The sequence below is a fragment of the Myxine glutinosa genome, chromosome 1, assembly GCF_964187855.1.
Source record: "Myxine glutinosa chromosome 1, kmMyxGlut1.1, whole genome shotgun sequence".
Lineage (NCBI taxonomy): Eukaryota > Metazoa > Chordata > Myxini > Myxiniformes > Myxinidae > Myxine > Myxine glutinosa.
The window spans coordinates 132,155,795-132,175,330 of record NC_136261.1 but is presented as its reverse complement, the minus strand read 5'-3'; the positions used below and the strand labels follow the sequence as shown (position 1 = coordinate 132,175,330).

At 43.6% G+C, this 19,536-nt stretch overlaps 1 protein-coding gene across 1 annotated transcript in view; it reads right to left on the bottom strand.

The window, feature by feature from the left end:
* The window catches only part of LOC137428581 (receptor-type tyrosine-protein phosphatase delta), a 417,416-nt gene that overhangs the window by 23,053 nt on the left and 374,827 nt on the right, over nt 1–19,536 (bottom strand). Inside the window, exon 27 of the mRNA XM_078777195.1 lies at nt 7,874–7,999. Within this exon, the coding sequence (XP_078633321.1) occupies nt 7,874–7,999 (126 nt within the window). The remainder of the gene's footprint in view (nt 1–7,873; nt 8,000–19,536) is intronic.

The following is a 19,536-nucleotide window of genomic DNA, read 5'->3' as shown; positions in this document are numbered from 1 at the left end:
TCGCTCAAACTTAACTGATCTCTCCATACAGGTTGCTTCTGACAAACCAGACGTGATCTGCTTAACAGAAACTTTCCTCCTTCATGATGTCTCTGATTCCTTGGTATCTTTCCCAGGTTACTCCCTCCTCCGGTATGATAGACCTGAGCCTCGTCCTGGAGGTGGGGTTGCTATCTTTATAAAAAACTCTCTTCCTCACTCGCCCTGCACTGCCCTCTCTCCACCTCACCCCCAGGAATACCTTTGGCTACAGCTTCCCCTTCGCTCCCACCTTTTGTTCATATGTGTGTTGTACCATCCACCAAACAGTGATGACTCCATCTACATCTCGCTGTCTGATAATATGGACCAACTTCTATCTACCCATCCCAACTCTCTCTTCCTCGTATGTGGTGATTTCAACTGTCACCATGCCAGTTGGCTGGGGGTGGGTACCTCTCTCACCAGCCATGGCTCTTCAGCAAAGGACTTCTGTGACTCACTGGGACTGACACAATCTGTCAATGTCCCAACCCGGATCTCAGTCAACGGAGCATCTTCTCTTCTGGACTTGGTTATGACTAACTTCCCTGAAAATGTCTGCTGCTCTTCTTCTGCTCCAATCGGCTCTTCTGATCATGTGCTTGTTAAAGTGGACATCTCTCTGACCATTCTCAGAGAGCCTCCTCAGCGTCGACGAGTCTGGCATTTCACTCAGGCCAAATGGCACGGTCTTCAAGCAGCCATCAATCATCTGGACTGGTCTCCCATCTCTACTGCCTCTGACATCAACTCATGCTGGGAATTCTTCCAAAGTAAATTGCTCTCTCTCATGCACAGATTTATCCCATCTCGTCTTCAGTTGTCATACCCTTCCTCCCGTCCATGGTACACGGAATCTTGTGGTGAGGCTATTGCCCAGAAACAACTTGCTTTCCTCTCCTGGAAAGCAAATCCAACGGAAGGAAATCTCATTTCCTTTCACAAAGCCCGAAACAAGTGTGTGTCCACCCTCAGGAGAGCCAGGAAACAATATCTCTCCGTTCTCAGGACCGAACTATCTTATCTGTCTCCCTCTTCCAAATCCTGATGGCGTCTGGTCAAATCTGTTTCTGGTGTTTGTTCCCCCTCCATCCCCTCCCTCACCTCAAATGGCCATACGGCTGACTCCGCATGTGAAAAAGCTGAATGCCTCAACTCTGTGTTTGCCTCTAAATCTTGTGTCCCAAACCCATCCCTCTCTGTACCCACCCTACCCAGTCGTACCCAGCTGCTCCTGTGTCCTTTCCTCCTGACGAGGTGGAAAAGTTTCTGTCAACCCTCGACTCTGATTCTGCAACTGGACCTGACGGCATCAGCCCACGGGTCCTAAAATCATGTTCTTCCGCTCTTTCACTCCCTCTCTCTGTGCTCTTCACCCTCTCTTTTGCTCAAGGTCATCTTCCATCTGCTTGGAAATCTGCCAACATCACCGCTTTGCACAAAAAATGTGCAAAAACAGATCCCAGCAACTACAGACCAATCAGCCTTCTCCCAATTATCAGCAAAGTCATGGAATCCATCATTGCTTCAGATATGAAATCTTTCCTCTTCTCCAATGGCTTGATCTCTGATCATCAATTTGGTTTCAGACCTGGACACTCCACTCTGGACATGCTGCTTCTGCTTTCTCAACAATGGATGGAGGTCCTCAATGCCAAACAGGAAATTAGAGCAGTCTCCCTTGACATATCACATGCCTTCGATATGGTCTGGCACCCCGCTCTGCTCACCAAACTCTCCTCTTTTGGTATCCATGGAAATCCCCACGCATGGCTGGCGGACTTCCTCTCTAGTCATAGTCAACGTGTGGCCCTGAATGGGTTTCTCTCATCTCCTCTTCCTGTTCAGGCTGGAGTTCCCCAAGGCAGTGTTCTGGGCCCTGTGCTTTTTCTGGTCTTCATCAATGATCTCTCTGACTCTCTTGAAAATCCTCTCTATCTCTTTGCTGACGACTCTACTCTCTGTCGCTCCATTCTTCATCCCTCAGATCGGCAGTCTGCAGCCTCCTCACTCTCTGCAGACCTTGACAAAATCACAGACTGGGCAAACAAGTGGAACATGTCTTTCAATCCTGACAAATCTCACACTCTTACGATGTCTCTCCAAAAAGACCGACTGGACAACCCTCCCATCCACTTTCTGAATAATCCTCTCCAAGAAGTTCTGTCACTCAAGCTTTTGGGTCTCACTATCTGCCATGATCTTTCCTGGGAAAACCACATTTCAAATCTGGCCTCCAAAGCCAGTCGCCGACTGGGCATCCTCCGTCGTGCGAAGTCCTTCCTTGGCACACCTGAGCTCCTCACCACATACAAGGCTTTCATCCGCAGCTCAATGGAATACTGCTCTCCCCTCTGGGCTGGTGCTCCTGCCTCACACCTAGCTCGCCTTCACGCTGTTGAAACCAAAGCATTCAGAATCATTGGAATCTCCCGCGATGAAGCTAACTCCAAGGGCCTCTCACTCACTCACCGCAGGCAGGTTGGTGGTCTTTCCGTCTTCTACCGACTCCTCTCTGGCCTTGCCCCCCCAGCTCTCTCTGGACTCTGCCCCGCAAATATTCCTACAGGTCGCACAAGATCTGCCTGCAACCCTCTTATGGTTAAACTGCCAAAATCAAGACTCTCTGCTAACCTTCACTCCTTCATTCCTCTTTTCTCCCGCCTCTGGAACAATCTCCCTCACTCTCTTCAATCCCACTCCACCCTCCAGGTCTTTAAAACAGCTGTTCACCACCATCTATCTTCCCCCATCCAAAACCTTGATGTTTTCTACCCCCACTAATTTCACCCCAATTCCACTTTTTTGAAATACCAACTTCTGTCCTGGAAGTCCTTGGTGTCCTTGTGTTTTATACTTCTCCCTCCCCCCCCCCCCCCTTCCCATGCCTCCTCCCCCCGGGCCCTCTCCCTTCCACACATCTCCCTGCTCTCGGATGTTGTGTTTGTGTGCTTCCCCTTCTCTCCCCATCTTGTCTTCCGCTCCCTCTTTTTGGGTATTTTGTTTGTCTGGTTGATTTGTTTGTGAAGTAAATGTTAGCTCTTTCACGAGCCTCGATTCAGTCTACAAAAAAAAAAAAAAAAAAAAAAATTCCACCATGTAACCAGCTAAAATACATGTTGGTGATTGTAGATATGTTCACGAAATGGGTGGACGCGTACCCATGCAGGAAATGTGACACCGCAACGGTAGTGAAATGCCTAATGAAGGCATAAATTTGTCGATATGGAATACCCGACAAGATTTCTAGTGACAAGGGGGGGGTAATTTCACTGCCGACATCACGAAAGAGCTGTGCAAGGCACTGCAAATTGATCAACGATCAACGTACTCGGGTACCACCCCGAGTCAGCAGGGGCAGCAGAGAGGCAGAATGGGATTCTCAAGAATAAAATCACGAAATTGTGCATGGAGACAGGCCTTAAATGGCCCGAGGCCATTTATTAATGGTGATGGGACATTAGCACTAATGGTGATGCGCTCGACACTAAATAGGACAGGGTTGTCCCCACATGAGATACTGATGGTGCGGCCCATGAGGGTACAAGTAACGGCGCCGTTGGATTTAACCAAAATGGACTTGCATTTCATGGATGCTTACCCCTATTTACCAAGAGGGCTTACCCCTATTTACCAAGAGGATGGTCGGGGAGTTGTTATTTAGGGTACGTGCTCCCCTCACTACAAACAAGAGAAACACTCCTAACACCCTCGCCCCTGCATAAAGTTCAACGACGATCACTTACGGATCAGGAAGATCTTACAGACCTTCATGGGCCACATTGGGAAAAAGCTTTAAGTTTATTCCTTTCAGCGGTAGGTGCCATGCTCCCTTCACTACAAACAAGAGAAACACTCCTAACACTCTCGCCCCTGCATAAAGTTCAACAACGATCACTGATGGATCAGGAAGATCTTACAGACCTTGATGGGTCAGATTGGGAAAAAGCTTTAAGTTTCTTCCTTCCGGGGGTAGGTGCCGTAATGAACAGTTACAGATGGCGTTAATCATTGAAAAAGTTGCGAATGACTCTGCGGTAGCTGACCAAGAAATGCTAGATACGGTCGTGGAAATGCGGGCAATGGTGTGGAAAAATAGGGTAGCCCTCGACCGACTTTTAGCAGAAAAAGGAGGGGTCTGCGGAATAATCGACAGAGATTGTTGCACCTGGATCCCTGATCCTAAGGATACAGGCATCAATATATAAATGAAAGAACTGGGTTTGTATTTGCAAACCAAAAGGGAGAATCGCAAGTCCTTGGGATTGGGAGACTGGCTGTCTAGTGTGTTTGGAAATTGGGGAACAAAAATAATTTCATGGGTTCCATGGATAATCACTGGAATAGTCCTTTTTATCCTTCTCAAGCTCATTATAAAAATACTCGTATGAGTGTGTCTGCAAAAGTGCCTTTCAGGAGGACCTTCCATTGCTGGCGGGTCCAAGGGAATGTTGCAGTTGGCTGACAACCAAGACCCGGATTACTACGAATGGACCCCACCTTTCCAGGAGCAACCAGACACACATTCACACTCCCCTCCCCCATACCCCGGTCCGTCAAACATACATGAAGATCCTTTGGAACTTATGCGAACGTACGCTACACTTTCTTTAGCACAAGTGTGCCAGGCAGCGGAAAATACTCTCTTGGATATTGAGGTGGCACTGCAAGATAACAGAGCGTCTCCTGAGAATCCCATTCCTTGCCAAACCGATGTTGAAGAACAAGACGAGGACCTTTGGCTTAATATGTCTTTCACCGAGGATTCATCGCCCCAACTGTGATAGGTAAACCCGTCCGAGGATTTCCCTTGGGAAAGGAAAAGTTCCTCACCCTATCCGGAAAAAGATGGAAAAAGATGGTAATTGACAAATTGCCGAAAGAAATCCCATCCGATATAATTGTAAATAAAGTTATTTTATTAACAAAAGGAGTTACTACAACAACAACAACAACAATAACAACAGGCATTTTAAGGCCATTTTCCCTGCTAGAGCGGGGGTTAGCCTTGCGGGCCCCATGACAATCTTCTCCATTTTGCCCTATTTTCTGCATCTCCCCTTGTTAACCCCTTTGCCTGCATTTCTTCTTCCACCACCTTTAGCCAAGTCTTTCTCGGTCTTCCCCATCCTCTACTTCCTTCTACATTCATTTCCATCACTCTTCTCAACAAGTCACTTTCATTCTTCCTCAATACATCACCAAACCACCTCAACCTGTTTCTCTTCACAGCATCCATCACAGGCTCTATTTCAATCATCTTCATGGGTTCTATTCATCATCTTCATCTTCATCATTGGCAAATTCCAGTCGGGCTTTCTTATGTCTCTCTTTCAGCAGTGGGGTCCTCCTGGGCCTCCTACCATAGAACCCCCTTTCATTGAGTTGGTGACGGATGGTGCGAGTTGAAATTCTCGTTCCTTGTGTCTGAAGGTCAGTTTGAATCTGTTTGGCAGTTGATTGAGGTGCTTTTTCCACCATTCGAACAATCCTTAGCTGCAATCTTCAATCAAGTTTTCTCTTGCGACCACGTCCAGGGAGGTTGGCTACAGTGCCCTGGGCCTTAAACTTCCTGTTAACATTGCATACGGTGGACACAGGAACATCAAGGTCTCTAGAGACGGACTAGCAGCATTGAGATTGTCCATACTTGGCTACAATCTTGTGTCTGACCTCCTCAGACAATACTCTGGTTTTCTTTCTTTTCTCCATGCTCATTGGGGTACACATGGTGAAGCAAAACAGCAGAATGACTCCTTTTCTCTATTCAAACTGGTTGAATGAGTGATTTTGATATTTCAGGCACCTGCAACTCACCATCGGTGCGTTCAATTCCAAAGTACAGCCTGCTTGAAATCTAATTATTTGAACAACTTCTAAAAGGTGCCAATAATATTGTCCGAGCCATTTTAGGATTTTTGTGTGGAATAAGCTAAGATTTTGTAATTTTTTCAGCTTTGTTTGTTTTGTTCCACTGCAAACCAAAGAAATACAAATGTGGATACCAAAATATTTTTTTATTTCAACAATTTTCTGGAAGAAATGGTGCATTATTTGAAAAAAGTGCAAGGTGCCAATATTTTTGGCAACAACTGTACATTTACATACAAATATGTATATATATACATACATATACATACATATATATATATATATATACATACATATACATAAATATGTATATATATATATATACATACATACATACATACATACACACATATCGGTGTGTGTATATGGCTTGGAGATGCTCAAAATAACTGATGGAGAAATCTAAAACCCCTGTTTTTATTTTCGTCATAATCCTCTGCAATACCCAGTGTGTTTAAAGCAATGGCTTTTGTGCACTCAAACGGAGTTGCCTCCATTGTGAACAACTTCTCCTGTATGCACTTTGAGCGATTCCCACCCGATAATGATCAAAGACAACCCAGGTAGGAACTAATGAGTGTAAAGAATATGGGGCGCTTGAAATAGATGTACCAAGTGTTTTTACATTAACTCAAGGAAAACCCCACATGGTGGCTTCTACATGTTTTGAAACCACAAGGGAAGAGCAGGCTAATGGATTATACTGGATTTGCCATGTGCAACCCATCAACCCTGCACCTTGCTGTGTTCATCCGGCAACACCCACAGAGCTATACCTAACAGGCTACATCCACCATTCTCCATAAACTTGGCCCTTAATGATTGAATAAAAAGGGAGCAGTGGGTGCTATCTCTCTGCAGCGTCCTCTTTAAGAAGTTGGAGCATTGCATGGCTGGAGATGCAATGATGGCATGAAAGTGGAGGCAAATCGGACCCGTATATGCACAGAATCATGAAACGGCAGTTGCCATGTTTTTTCTTTTGTATTTATATCTTGCACACAAGCACACATAGACAAAAACAGAAGACATTACTACTTTCGTCAACAAATCTTATGTGAAGCATAATTCAGGTTAGATTCGTCAATTCTAAACTGGCATGTACCTTTAATGATTCTAAAAATTTGCTCAACTAGAGCTTACTTTTGTTGTTTTGTTTTTGGTCTTGTGTACAATGGACCTCTCCCTATTCAATTGCCTTGACTACATCTTAATGTTCTTCACTTGTGTCGTTTCAAAAGCCGGTAATACCAGGTTTCCTGGAAGTTTTTTGTGTGCAAATGAAAAAGTCCAATCCTTTTGCTGTGCATTTAAAGGTTCTGGAGAAGTCAGACATAACCCAGGTATCTAACCACTCTGGACTGACTCTGGCTAGAGACCGTACCAGCTGTTCCAAAAGTTAGCCAAATTTTATCACCTGTCGTTGGCGACCTAGGAAGAGGAGAAATAGCCAGGGGGGAAAAATAGAGAAGGATCAAGGAAAACTACGATGATAAGAAAGAGCAATAAAATGAGAATAAAACCACCTTTAGAGGCCATTTTTCCCCGCAAGCGGGGGTTGGCCTTTTTCGGGGACCGTGGTTGTTGTTGTTTTTCGGTCCCCTTTTTGAAGCAATGTTTTACGGCCGGATGCCCTTCCTGCCGCCAACCCTTTTTGTCACCTTTTACGACAAGCAGGGAATTACCAGTGAACTGGTACTCAATAAAATGAGAATGTCAAACGAAAATAAAATGTGCTTTGATGCTTTCACTCTTCTACTTACTTTGGTAAGAATTACACTTCTGGTGTACACTGGCTCGTTTATCTCTGTCTTTCCCACCAAATGAACCTGATTTCCCAAGGTTCAGTCTGACACATTTTTGGAGGCTTTAACAGTGATCGGCACATTCAGACCGATTCCAATTTTTGCTTTTAAACTCCACTGCCTTGCTGAGGCTCATACATGAGTCCAAAACAAATGGCGTGTAGGCAGAAGCTCACCCTGGCATCGGTGACCTTGAACTCACGTAGGATGTACTGTGGCATATTATATTCTGCCACTGGGTCCACCACAAAGTATTGGTATCGTGCCGAGCGCTCTGCAGGCCAGTACTGGTAACACTTTTCCTGTGAGGCCGGGGTTGGAAAGACACAGCTTAGCAAGGAAAAACAAACAAACAAGAAACCTCAACAACAAAAAGGTGAAAACATCCTTTCATAATGAGTTCCCTTACAAGGAAATTAAAACGCATAAGGAGGCCCATTGGTTGCTTGTCTGTGCTTTATCCTTTTTTTATATGCTGAACATGAAGCAAGGAAGCAGCACGTACTATTTTAAGAGTTTTTCTTGTGACTTGGCCAGCATCAGGTTCAAATCGCCGACCTCCCAGACTAAGAGCAGACATTCTAACCATTACGCCATGGAGTCTGGTGTCAGTGTTATTGACGATTTAATAAAGGTTTTTTTCGTGTAAGAAAAAAAGTGTGTGAGTGGTTCAAAGTCGTTGTGGACTTCTTATTGTAAAACAAAAACAATAGTTCATTGCTGAAATGTGCAGTGCTGTCTGCCTTGATTGAGCAAATTATACAGGAGGTGAAATCAATGCTGTTCAAGATGTTCTGGGTGAAACCAAGAGTTTGGCGAATATAGTCACATATGCGGAGAGGAACAAATGTGTGTCATTTCGTTTATTGTGAAGGTATATACGTATGGGAATAGAGATAGACAGGTGTGTGCCTTTCCAAATCATGTCCAATGAATTTAATTTACCACAGGTGGAATCCAATCAAGGTGTAGAAACATCTCAAAGATGATCAAGAGAAATGGGAGGTACCTGAGCTAAATTTCAAGTGTCATAGCAAAGGGTATGAATACTTATGTCAATGTGATATTTCAGTTTTTTATTTTTAATAAATTTGCAAAACTTTCTAAAATCCTGTTTTTTCAATAGCGTTCTTCCTTATGCCTAGATACACCCACACACCAGAATAGAAGTTGGTACTTCGCTTATTTTTCAAGATATTCCGCTCACAATGTTCAGACATACATGGCGGCGGCCATCTTGGATTTTGACGTGGCGACCCAATTTTCAATAGCATTCTTCCTTATGCCTAGATACACCCACACACCAGAATAGAAGTTGGTACTTCGCTTATTTTTCAAGATATTCCGCTCACAATGTTCAGACATACATGGCGGCGGCCATCTTGGATTTTGATGTGGCGACCCTATTTTCAATAGCGTTCTTCCTTACGCTTAGATACACCCACACACCAGATTAGAAGTTAGTAGTTCGTTTATTTTTCAAGATATTTCGCTCACAAGTTTCAGACATATATATGGTGGCGGCCATCTTGGATTTTGACGTGGCGACCCAATTTTCAATAGCGTTCTTCCTTATGCCCAGATACACCCACACACCAGATTAGAAGTTGGTACTTCGCTTATTTTTCAAGATATTCCGCTCACAAGGTTCAGACATACATGGCGGCGGCCATCTTGGATTTTGACGTGGGTTGCACCCACACACCAAATTAGAATTCGATCCTTCGCTTATGCACGCACGCACGCATGCACGGACGAACGGACGCACGCAGGCACGGACGGAGGGGAAAACCATAGTCCCCCTTTCGCTCCGCGGTGCGACGGGGGACAATAACAGCATTACAGTGACAGCATTACAATAACAGCACTACTATGAGAGCACTACAATGACAGCACTACAATAACAGCATTACAGTGACAGCATTACAATAACAGCACTACTATGAGAGCACGACAATAACAGCATTACAATGACAGCACTACAATGACAGCACTACAATGACAGCACTACAATGACAGCACTACAATGACAGCACTACAATGACAGCACTACAGTGACAGCACTACAATGACAGCACTACAGTGACAGCATTACAATAACAGCACTACTATGAGAGCACGACAATGACAGCACTACAATGACAGCACTACAATGACAGCACTACAATGACAGCACTACAATGACAGCACTACAATGATAGCACTACAATGACAGCACTACAATGACAGCATTACAATAACAGCACTAAACTGTCGCAATTAAGTGAGACATGGAATATGTAACTGATGGCCCGGCTTGCTGTCTCAGAGCCTGTAGTTTTCATCTCTTTGGACGAGTCAAAGAACATCAGGGTAGCATGAAGTCTGTATCAAAGCACGTGTCCTGAAATGGTTGTGTACCTGTCCAAGAGATTCCTAAGCAGAAGGGAACAAGGTGCGGCCACATCAATGGGGTCTTTGTGTACCATGCATGTGGGAAGGGCAGGTGCAGTTTTATCAACCTCCCTGTTTGATTCTCTAAAATAAAACGCCCACGTTATGCAACTTTGAGCTAACTTCAACTTCATCGTTTAACAAATGTGACTTGCTGACAGGAGCACTCGAAATTCATACGAATTCAAGTTTGTAAAAATCTATTTTTATTACCCTGCCATTACCCTGCCACTGAAGGTAGGATGAGGCTATGTTTTCACCCATATCTGTGTATTTGTTTGTCTGTCAGTGAGCACGATATCTCATAAAGTTGCAGACGGATTCGGATGAAACTTGGAGGAAACGAGGGTGTTTGACAAGAAAGAATTAATTAGATTTTGGTGAAGATCTGTATCCGTATCCGATAATTTTTTTTATTTTCAAAGTGATTCTTTACCATTGAGAGATGGGGCCAAAAACGATACATAGCAAGATATTTCAAAAAGTTGCGGGCGAGTTATAACAAAACTTGGTGGACGAGTTGGGATTGGCGACAAGAACAAGCCCATTCGATTTTGGTTCAGGTCTGGATCCAGATCCGGCCTATCAGTGAGATACAAACCATAAAGTATTCAGCCTGGCGGAGGTATGCACCACTGAGTACCGTTCTAGTTATACCTGTGAATATTGTAAAACATTCTTGTCATTCAAGCCTGGTGTTGGCTTAGCGGTTTGGGTGCCGGCTTGGGATCCTAGGATCCTGGGTTTGAATCCCGGTCGATCGCTGAATTAACACCAGGGGGGTTGACTCAGCCTGTCATCTTTCCAAGGTCGGCAAATTGAGTACCAGTTCACTGGTAATTCCCTGTGTGACCCAAGCGGCAACTAACAGGGTTGGCGGCAGGAAGGGCATCCGGCCATAAAGCATTGCTTCAAAAAAGGGACCACGGTGCCTGAAAAAGGCCAACCCCTGCTCTGTGGGGGAAAATGGCCTCTAAAGGTGGTTCTTCTTCTGTAATTGTCATTTGAGATAAAATATTTGCATCAAAAACCAATTCAAGCTGTACATAAAAATAGCAGTGTATGTTACTGAAAAACTGAAGTTACAAATTCAAAAGGTGAGACTCAGCAACTTACTCAATACAGTCATGAAATTTAATAAGAAAATATACCGTACAAAGGTAAAATCCTCGGCGATGCCATAAATGTAATAATTGGCTACATGGATTTTAGACTTTAGTATAGAATATGTGTGGTGGGGTAAGGCGGGATGGCCAAAGTAGCAATGCCCCCAAAAGTATGGGGGGGGGGGGGCATTAACTTAGCAATTCAATAAAACATTGATGGGGAGGGTGGGGGAGTTATATCCATAAACGCTTCAAAGATGGATCTGTGCCTGTTGGACATCAAGATGGTCTTTCTGTTATACGTGCAGTGAAAATAAAATGTGTACCATGATCTACCAGCAAGAATGATAAACACAAAAAGAAGACGACTGACAAAGACCTCTAACTGCTGAAGTTAAAGAGATGTTGTGATTGTGCAGTTTACAAAAACGTTCAGCAGTTGACAGAAGCACTCGATTTTCGAATGAAGCACGACAAGACGTGAGGTGCTCCAACCAACTATTAAATGCATTCCTCTCTGATCTGTCCCTGATTTTGAGGATTAGGTCAACACTTAACAATTGTCTCGTGGGGTGATCTTGTGGCGTACTAACCACGACCGGTCGGTTGGGTTGGTTGAACTGCAGGGCATTTCATATTTGGCATTGCACTTCCAGCTGTTCCAGATGATTATTAACAAAGTGGTGCAGACACTCACCCTTATGGTATGGCATCATGTGGTGCAGACACTCACCCTTATGTTATTGCATCATGTGGTGCAGACCCTCACCCTTATGGTATTGCATCATGTCGTGCAGACACTCACCCGATGCTCAAAATTCAATTGAGGAATGTTTGTTTTGTGCAGATTTTGTTTTAGACTATTGTTAAAGTATTTCATCCGGCCTCTGTGTTTGTGGTTGCAAGAACTTAATTCAGGTTACAGGACATGTTTAGCTAAGTGTGTCTCAGACATTTGAATGACATGGCCAGTCCATCTTAGTTGAGCATGGATCAGGACTGCATCTTACTATAATTCACCAAATGTCTGTCTGTCTGTCTGTTCCCAGGTACCGCAAAAACGGCTGAACCGAAAGCAACAAAATTTTGGGTGGGTAATCCTGGGACCCCCTGGAGTATAATAGGCTATATTGTTTTTCCAATTTTTTCCCCAATTTTCCGATTTCTCCAATTTTCCAGTTTTTCCAAACACGATGGAATAATATATACCGATATGAACAGTGATGTGGCTTTTGTTGAAATTCTATTTTATTGAAAATACTGTTTAGATTTTGATGATTTGCGTGTGATATGATTCAACGGATGTTTATATAAATGGTTTAAAATAAAAAAAGCCTTCAATTTCTGATATTTTGCCTTTTCATTTGGGCCTCCCAATTGAAGCCCCGCCCGGTTGGGTTGGCCCGTAGGGCAGGTACCGTTGCTCATTATGTATAATGTATCAGTTTTTTTTATAGTAGTTGCATTTACACTGCAAGAACAGTATGCTAAATATAGAATATTTGTTTTAGTTTAAAAATTTTAGATTATGAGAAATGTTTTATATTTTAAAATAAATATTATTTTTTTAATAAAAAATAAATAAATATTTTTTTAAAGAAAAATAATGTTTAGTTTTTTAACATAATTTTTTTTTAAAGATTATTAAAAATAGAAGAATAGCAGTGTCACCGATTTTGTTTTCTGTTATTCAGATGTTATCCTGGCGAAAGACAAGTCTCAGCTGCATGAATATTCTAGAAGCTTATCCATGCAGAGAGACATGATATTCCAAAATAAATTTCTTCCCAACAGTTGCTCTGCTTTCACATCAGCTGGAATTTTTGCCAGTGAGCATGGTTATTTGATTGTGATACACAAGGCATCTTAGTGCATTGATGATGGAATGTGCAAGCAAAGTATTGGATGCAATGATTGAGGATATTTGAATACGGAATTCAGAGTTCATTTAAAGCAACGGATAAGAAGATTAGAAATAGATGCAGCGACATTTTGATGAGAGAGCCTGTGATTGAAAATTCAACAGTGTGTAAAGCACTGTCAAATCTGCCTATTGACCCTGGGAGTTTCAAGGACGATTGATTGTATGAATGTGAAGCTACAGCTCTTCTACTTGTGTTATTTGCTTTAATCATAACCAAACAATTATAGCATCTCCTCGAGTATGACAAACTATTATAATGCAGAATGGGCAGAACTTGCATCAGATGCAGTGCACAAATAAGGAACTGCATGTCTGGTTTCCATGCATGGGTTTCGAATTAAAAGGATCCTTTGATTTGTCACTTTTCATTTCTCAAGGACATCTTCACATACTGTACTTATAAATGGTGCTCTTCTTCTTTCAATAAATTTGTAGGCTGCATTTCTCATGAGATATAGAATTTAGAACTTGGCTTGCCAGTGAAGGCTAATGCATTACCTGTGTCGGTGGACAGGTCGGCAAACAATGGATGAAATCAACGGGATGTTGATTGAGGGTTATTTTGCTCCGATGAAGGGTTAACGCTAGAAATGTCAGCTTCTTTCTTCTGTTACGTGCTATCCCCAAACCCCGGTCACGGTGTACCTCCGAGCCCCGAGAGGAGTCACGGCAGAAAGATGTGTTATTCTGTATGTCAAAGATCAATGGTGAAACCACACCAATTGTTACCAACAAACAAGTATTGTATTAAGATCACACAAGAATAACAGTACAACAACAATAGTAATCAATTGTACAACAAATGTATATTTCATATGATGGTACCATCAGGTTCGTACAATATAACTCACTGTGCTCCAAGTGAGCGAAAAGAAGAACATTCCCAATGTCTCTTTCCCGGCTTCAAGCCAAAGTTGTTTCCGGCTTCAAGCCAAAGTCGATCCACTCCAGTGATCGTCCATACGGTCGTATCGAGACCAGAATCCCGTTGGGTTGGCAGTTACACTGCTAAAGATGGGCGAATGTGTCCTCGAGAAGTGACGGGGAAATCACACCTTCAGGTACGGCCGTTTGACGGCTCTCAATAGGCGAACCACAGATTTCCCACTCAAAAGCCACGTTACACACACACACCAAAATAACGTCTGAATGCGGTGAAAATGGTTGAAGCGGTAAAAAACCTTGAGCGAAGCGCAAATCCTGCGCGAGGTAAAAATGGCCGACGGCCCGTTCTCGTGGCGTAATGGCACTACGATGATTCTCTTCGGAATCAACCGCAAAACCTGTCACGCAGGTTTATCGGTCAGAGCGATAACAACTATGTCGCAGGAATCCCTTTCCCAGGAAACCCAACGTTCACACATGATCCTCGTTCGCCAATGTTCGCTCAGGACCTTGAAGCAGCTCGGCTTCTTGTCCGACTCACTCGCTCCGCCTTCTCTCCCTCCTCTTCCTCTTCGTTGTCGTCCGGTTCCGGTTTCATTTAAAACATTAATTTTTTTACCTTTTGAAAATAGTAATCCATTTTTCCCTTAAACGACAACAATAATAGTACATGGAATACAAAATGTTTACAGTGGATGAAAACCACAACAACGGAAGTGACGAATCCATAACACTTCCCCCCCTCAAGAAAGAAAGTTTGAACATAGTGAAAACTTTCTTTGCAGGCAAAAACTCTTTTAACAAACAAAAGTAAAACTCACACCCAAATGATCAATTCACGTGAGCCACAATAATTAATATTCCCAAAAATAAAGCAACAAAACTTCCAAACAACCTACAGGAATTTCCAAAGTTAGTTCACTCTGGATAAAGCATCGGCAATGACATTGTCCCTGCCCTTTACATGCTCAATTTCCAAGTTGAACTCCTGCAAAGCCAAACTCCATCTCATCAACCTCTGATTTTTATTTTTCATTTTTTTAATGAAGGTTAAGGGGTTGTGATCAGAAATCCAAAGCCAAGCAAATTTAGAGAACTTTTTGAAGGAGGCCGAGCTGAGAGCCAGGTTTCATGGTGGTTGGGTGGTGAGGCCTGGAAGTATTCACTGCATGGACGCATTTAGGAACGTGGAGTTCATGGGTTAATCCGTGTAGGAATCTTGGCTCGGCTGCTCCTGAGCACTCAGTGCTTCCAACTCGTCTCTTGATCATAAAAATCATAATCACAGTTGTAGCGTCGGGTGCTGTAGTCACGTGAGTAGCGGTCCCCATCTCAGCTACCACCGTAATAGTCATCCCGTCGGGAGTTGCCAAAACTGCGCTGCTGCTGTTGGGAGCCTCCATAGTAATCACAACTGCGGCCACCACCAAAACTACTACTCCCACCCCGGGAGCCATAGCCACCCCTGAAACTACCTCCACGTTTTCCTCCTCTGTAGCCCCCCCGACGCCCATGGCCTGCCTTCTCTATTGTTATGGTCCGACCATCCAAATCCTTGCCATTCAAATCCTTTTCTGCATTTTTGGCGTCCTTTGTGTTTTCAAACGTGACAAAGCCAAACCCTCTTGACTTTTGCGTCTCCCTGTCTTTTATCAGCAGCACTTCCAAGAGTGGTCCATATTTGCCAAAGATAGAGTCCAGGACAACTTCCCTTGTTTTGAAGTTCAGTCCACATACAAAGAGCTTGCCAACATTGCCTTCATCCATGACTTGTGTGTGCTGACACTTAGCTTCAGGGTACTCGACAAGAAGAGCCTGTGCAAAGCGTGACATCAGTACCTTCTCCCTCTCTTCAGAGCGCTTCCTACCCATAGCACGAGTCACGGCACAGGATGGAAAGATACCCGGAATCTCCTGCTCTAACTGTGCGGTGTTATTTTCCATACTAGGCTTTTCAACAAACATCGGATTACCAGAAACTCGACCACCGGCCAAATCATTCCCGATAACAAAAGAGATTCCCTCTCCAGGAAGAGTGGCTTGTAAACCTACGGTGACCGGTCCTGACACCAAATCAGACTTCAAATGGATGACATGAAGAGGAGCTTTAACATAGCCACCAACCCCCTGTAAAAGAACACTAACACCAGTTGCCGTTTTCTCTGACAATGGCAAAATGCCTTCAAGCATCAAAGATTGATGTGCTCCTGTGTCCCTCAATACCCTAACAGGTCTCTGGTTCGTTAAGTATCCATCCAGTGACACAAACCGCTCTGAAATAAAAGGTTTGTAACCCTCTTGAACAAGGTCGTTCTGTGATGCCGTAACTTTGGCATGGGAACCTTCACAAGGCACTGTCCTCCAAGGACGATTTCTCGCATTGGCCAATGCATTCGGAGTTGTACTAGTCTGACTCCGCTCCTGGTTTTTCCTTTTCAGGGCGTAACATTGGGACATCAAATGCCCAGGTTTTTTGCAAAAAGCACAAGTTGGCCCAGAGGAAAAACTCGTGGTCTGCCTCGGGCCCCCCGGAAGATAAGTCTGTCTTGGAACTGTAGTCTTCTGATCCCTAAAAGTCGCGGTGTCAGATTTGTCCCTATAGTCATCTCTAGGCCGCCTCCATGAATATTTGTTCTCCGCCCCTGATTTACTATAACTCCCCTGGCTAACTCTAGGCGGGAAGTTAGGTTTGTGGAACCCCATCCTGTGTGTCAAGGCATAGTCATCTGCCACGGTTGCTGCCTCATACAACTCTGGTACTTTCTTTTCATCCAGATGTACTTTAATGTCCACGTGGACACACTGTTTGAATTCCTCCACCAAGATCAATTGTCGCAACAGGTTGAAGTATTTCCCAATCCCCTTCGAGTCACACCACCGATCAAACATGGTTTCCTTCATTCTGGCAAACTCCACATGGGTCTCACTCTCCCTCTTCCTGGCATTCCTGAATTTTTGCCGGTAAGCTTCAGGGACCAATTAATAGGCTTTGAGAATGGCTTTCTTCACTTTCTCATAATCTGCATATTGATCAATCGGTAAAGCCGAATAGATATCTTGAGCTTTACCCACCAAAACACTTTGCACTAACATAGTCCAGGACCCCACAGGCCATTTTAGCATTTGAGCCACTTTCTCAAAGTGTAAAAAAAACTTGGCTACCTCCTTTTCATTGAAGGGTGGAACCAGCCTCACATGCCTACCAACATCCCAAGTGTTCTGACTAGTTGTTGAACTAGCCGGCATGGATACTACTTCTCTCCGTTCTCCCAGTAATTCCAGCTCCTTGAGTTTAAGTTCCTTCTGATACTCCATGTCATGTTCCTTTAACTCCCTTTCGGCTCTCCTTTCCTCTGCTCTTTCCTCTGCTCTTCTTTCTTCTTCAGCTCTCCTTTCCTCTGCTCTTCTTTCTTCTTCAGCTCTCCTTTCCTCTGCTCTTCTCTCCTCGAGTTCTCGTTCCTGTTCTGCTCTTCTTTCCTCGAGTTCCTTTTCAGTTCTCCTTTCCTCTGCTCTTCTTTCCTCGAGTTCTTGTTCCTGTTCTGCTCTTTCCTTTTCTGCTTTCCTTTCCTCTGCTTTTAACCTTTCCTGGCTCTGCAGTTGCATCTCCATTTTCCGGAGCTCCACATTTTCTTTTTCCTCGGGTAACCAATCCAAGGCTACCTCTTCCCATATTCCTTGTCCCACCAGAGATTCTACCACCAATGTCTGCATCTCTGCTTTCTTCATATTAACTCGGACTTCCAAGTTAAAATATTTGGCCAATATCAAGAGTTCCGATCTTTTTAACGCTTGGAACTGTGCCTCATAAGGGGACGCCGCAAACTTTTCTGCGTCAAACACCATGGTGACTATTAGCACCTGTTAACCTTCACACAAAAAATTTCAATTTGTTTTTTTTAAATTTGGGAATGTTCGAAAAATTCCAAATTTGGGAATTTGGGAATGTTAGGGAATTCGATCCTGGACGAGGATGTTAGGGAATTTAATCCAGGATGAGATTTGGGAATTTTGTCAGCAAAGATGAGCCCCCAATTTCTGTTACGTGCTCCTCTCCAAACCCCGGTCACGGTGTACCTCCGAGCCCCGAGAGGAGTCACGGCAGAAAGATGTGTTATTCTGTATGTCAAAGATCAATGGTGAAACCACACCAATTGTTACCAACAAACAAGTATTGTATTAAGATCACACAATAATAACAGTACAACAACAATAGTAATCAATTGTACAACCAATGTATATTTCCTATGATGGTACCATCAGGTTCGTACAATATAACTCACTGTGCTCCAAGTGAGCGTAAAGAAGAACATTCCCAATGTCTCTTTCCCGGCTTCAAGCCAAAGTTGTTTCCGGCTTCAAGCCAAAGTCGATCCACTCCAGTGATCGTCCGTACGATGTCGTATCGAGACCAGAATCCTGTTGGGTTGGCAGTTACACTGCCAAATATGGGCGAAGGTGTCCTCGAGAAGCGACGGGGTTATCACACCTTCAGGTATGGACGTTTGATGGCTCTCAATCAGCGAACCGCAGATTTCCCACTCAAAAGCCACGTTACACACACACACCAAATTAACGTCTGAATGCGGTGAAAATGGTTGAAGCGGTGAAAAACCTTGAGCGAAGCGCAAATCCTGCGCTAGATAAAAATGGCCGATGGCCCGTTCTCGTGGCGTAACGGCACTATGATGATTCTCTTCGGAATCAACCGCAAAACCTGTCACGCAGGTTTATCGGTCACAGCGATAACAACTCTGTCGCAGGAATCCCTTTCCCAGGAAACCCAACGTTCACACGTGATCCTCGTTCGCCAACGTTCATTCAGGACCTTGAAGCAGCTCAGCTTCTTGTCCGACTCACTCGCTCCGCCTTCTCTCCCTCCTCTTCCTCTTCGTCGTCGTCCGGTTCCGGTTTCATTTAAAACATTAATTTTTTTACCTTTTGAAAATAGTAATCTATTTTTCCCTTAAACGACAACAATAATAGTACATGGAATCAAAAATGTTTACAGTGGATGAAAACCACAACAACGGAAGTGACGAATCCATAACACTTCCCATTATGGTTAGCATACATCAATCAACGTCCCGTTTATTTTTTCCATTTCTCAAGAGACAATTTCAAAGGAATTTATAGCAATGCTTTCTTGCTCAAAATAAGACTTGTCTATTTAGCTTTGTTGACCTTTGTGATTTTTAGTTTACTTATTTGGAGGACATCACAGAGTTACTATCTCAAATCCACACTAAGGTGTTAATGGTCAGAAAATGTTTGTTCCACAATGCAGACCAATTAAGGTTCATTTTTCTATTCTTTAGTTGTCTTGTCGGAGTTTGTTCGTATGAGGGAGTGCACATGATTATTGGCCAACTTTAATTTGTACATCTAAGATTTGAAGCTGCTTCCAACAATAAACCTTTTTTCATTTTTCTTGCTTTGGTCTATGAATCATTTTTATAAATCGCAACAAACAGATCTTCACATTCGACTTTCG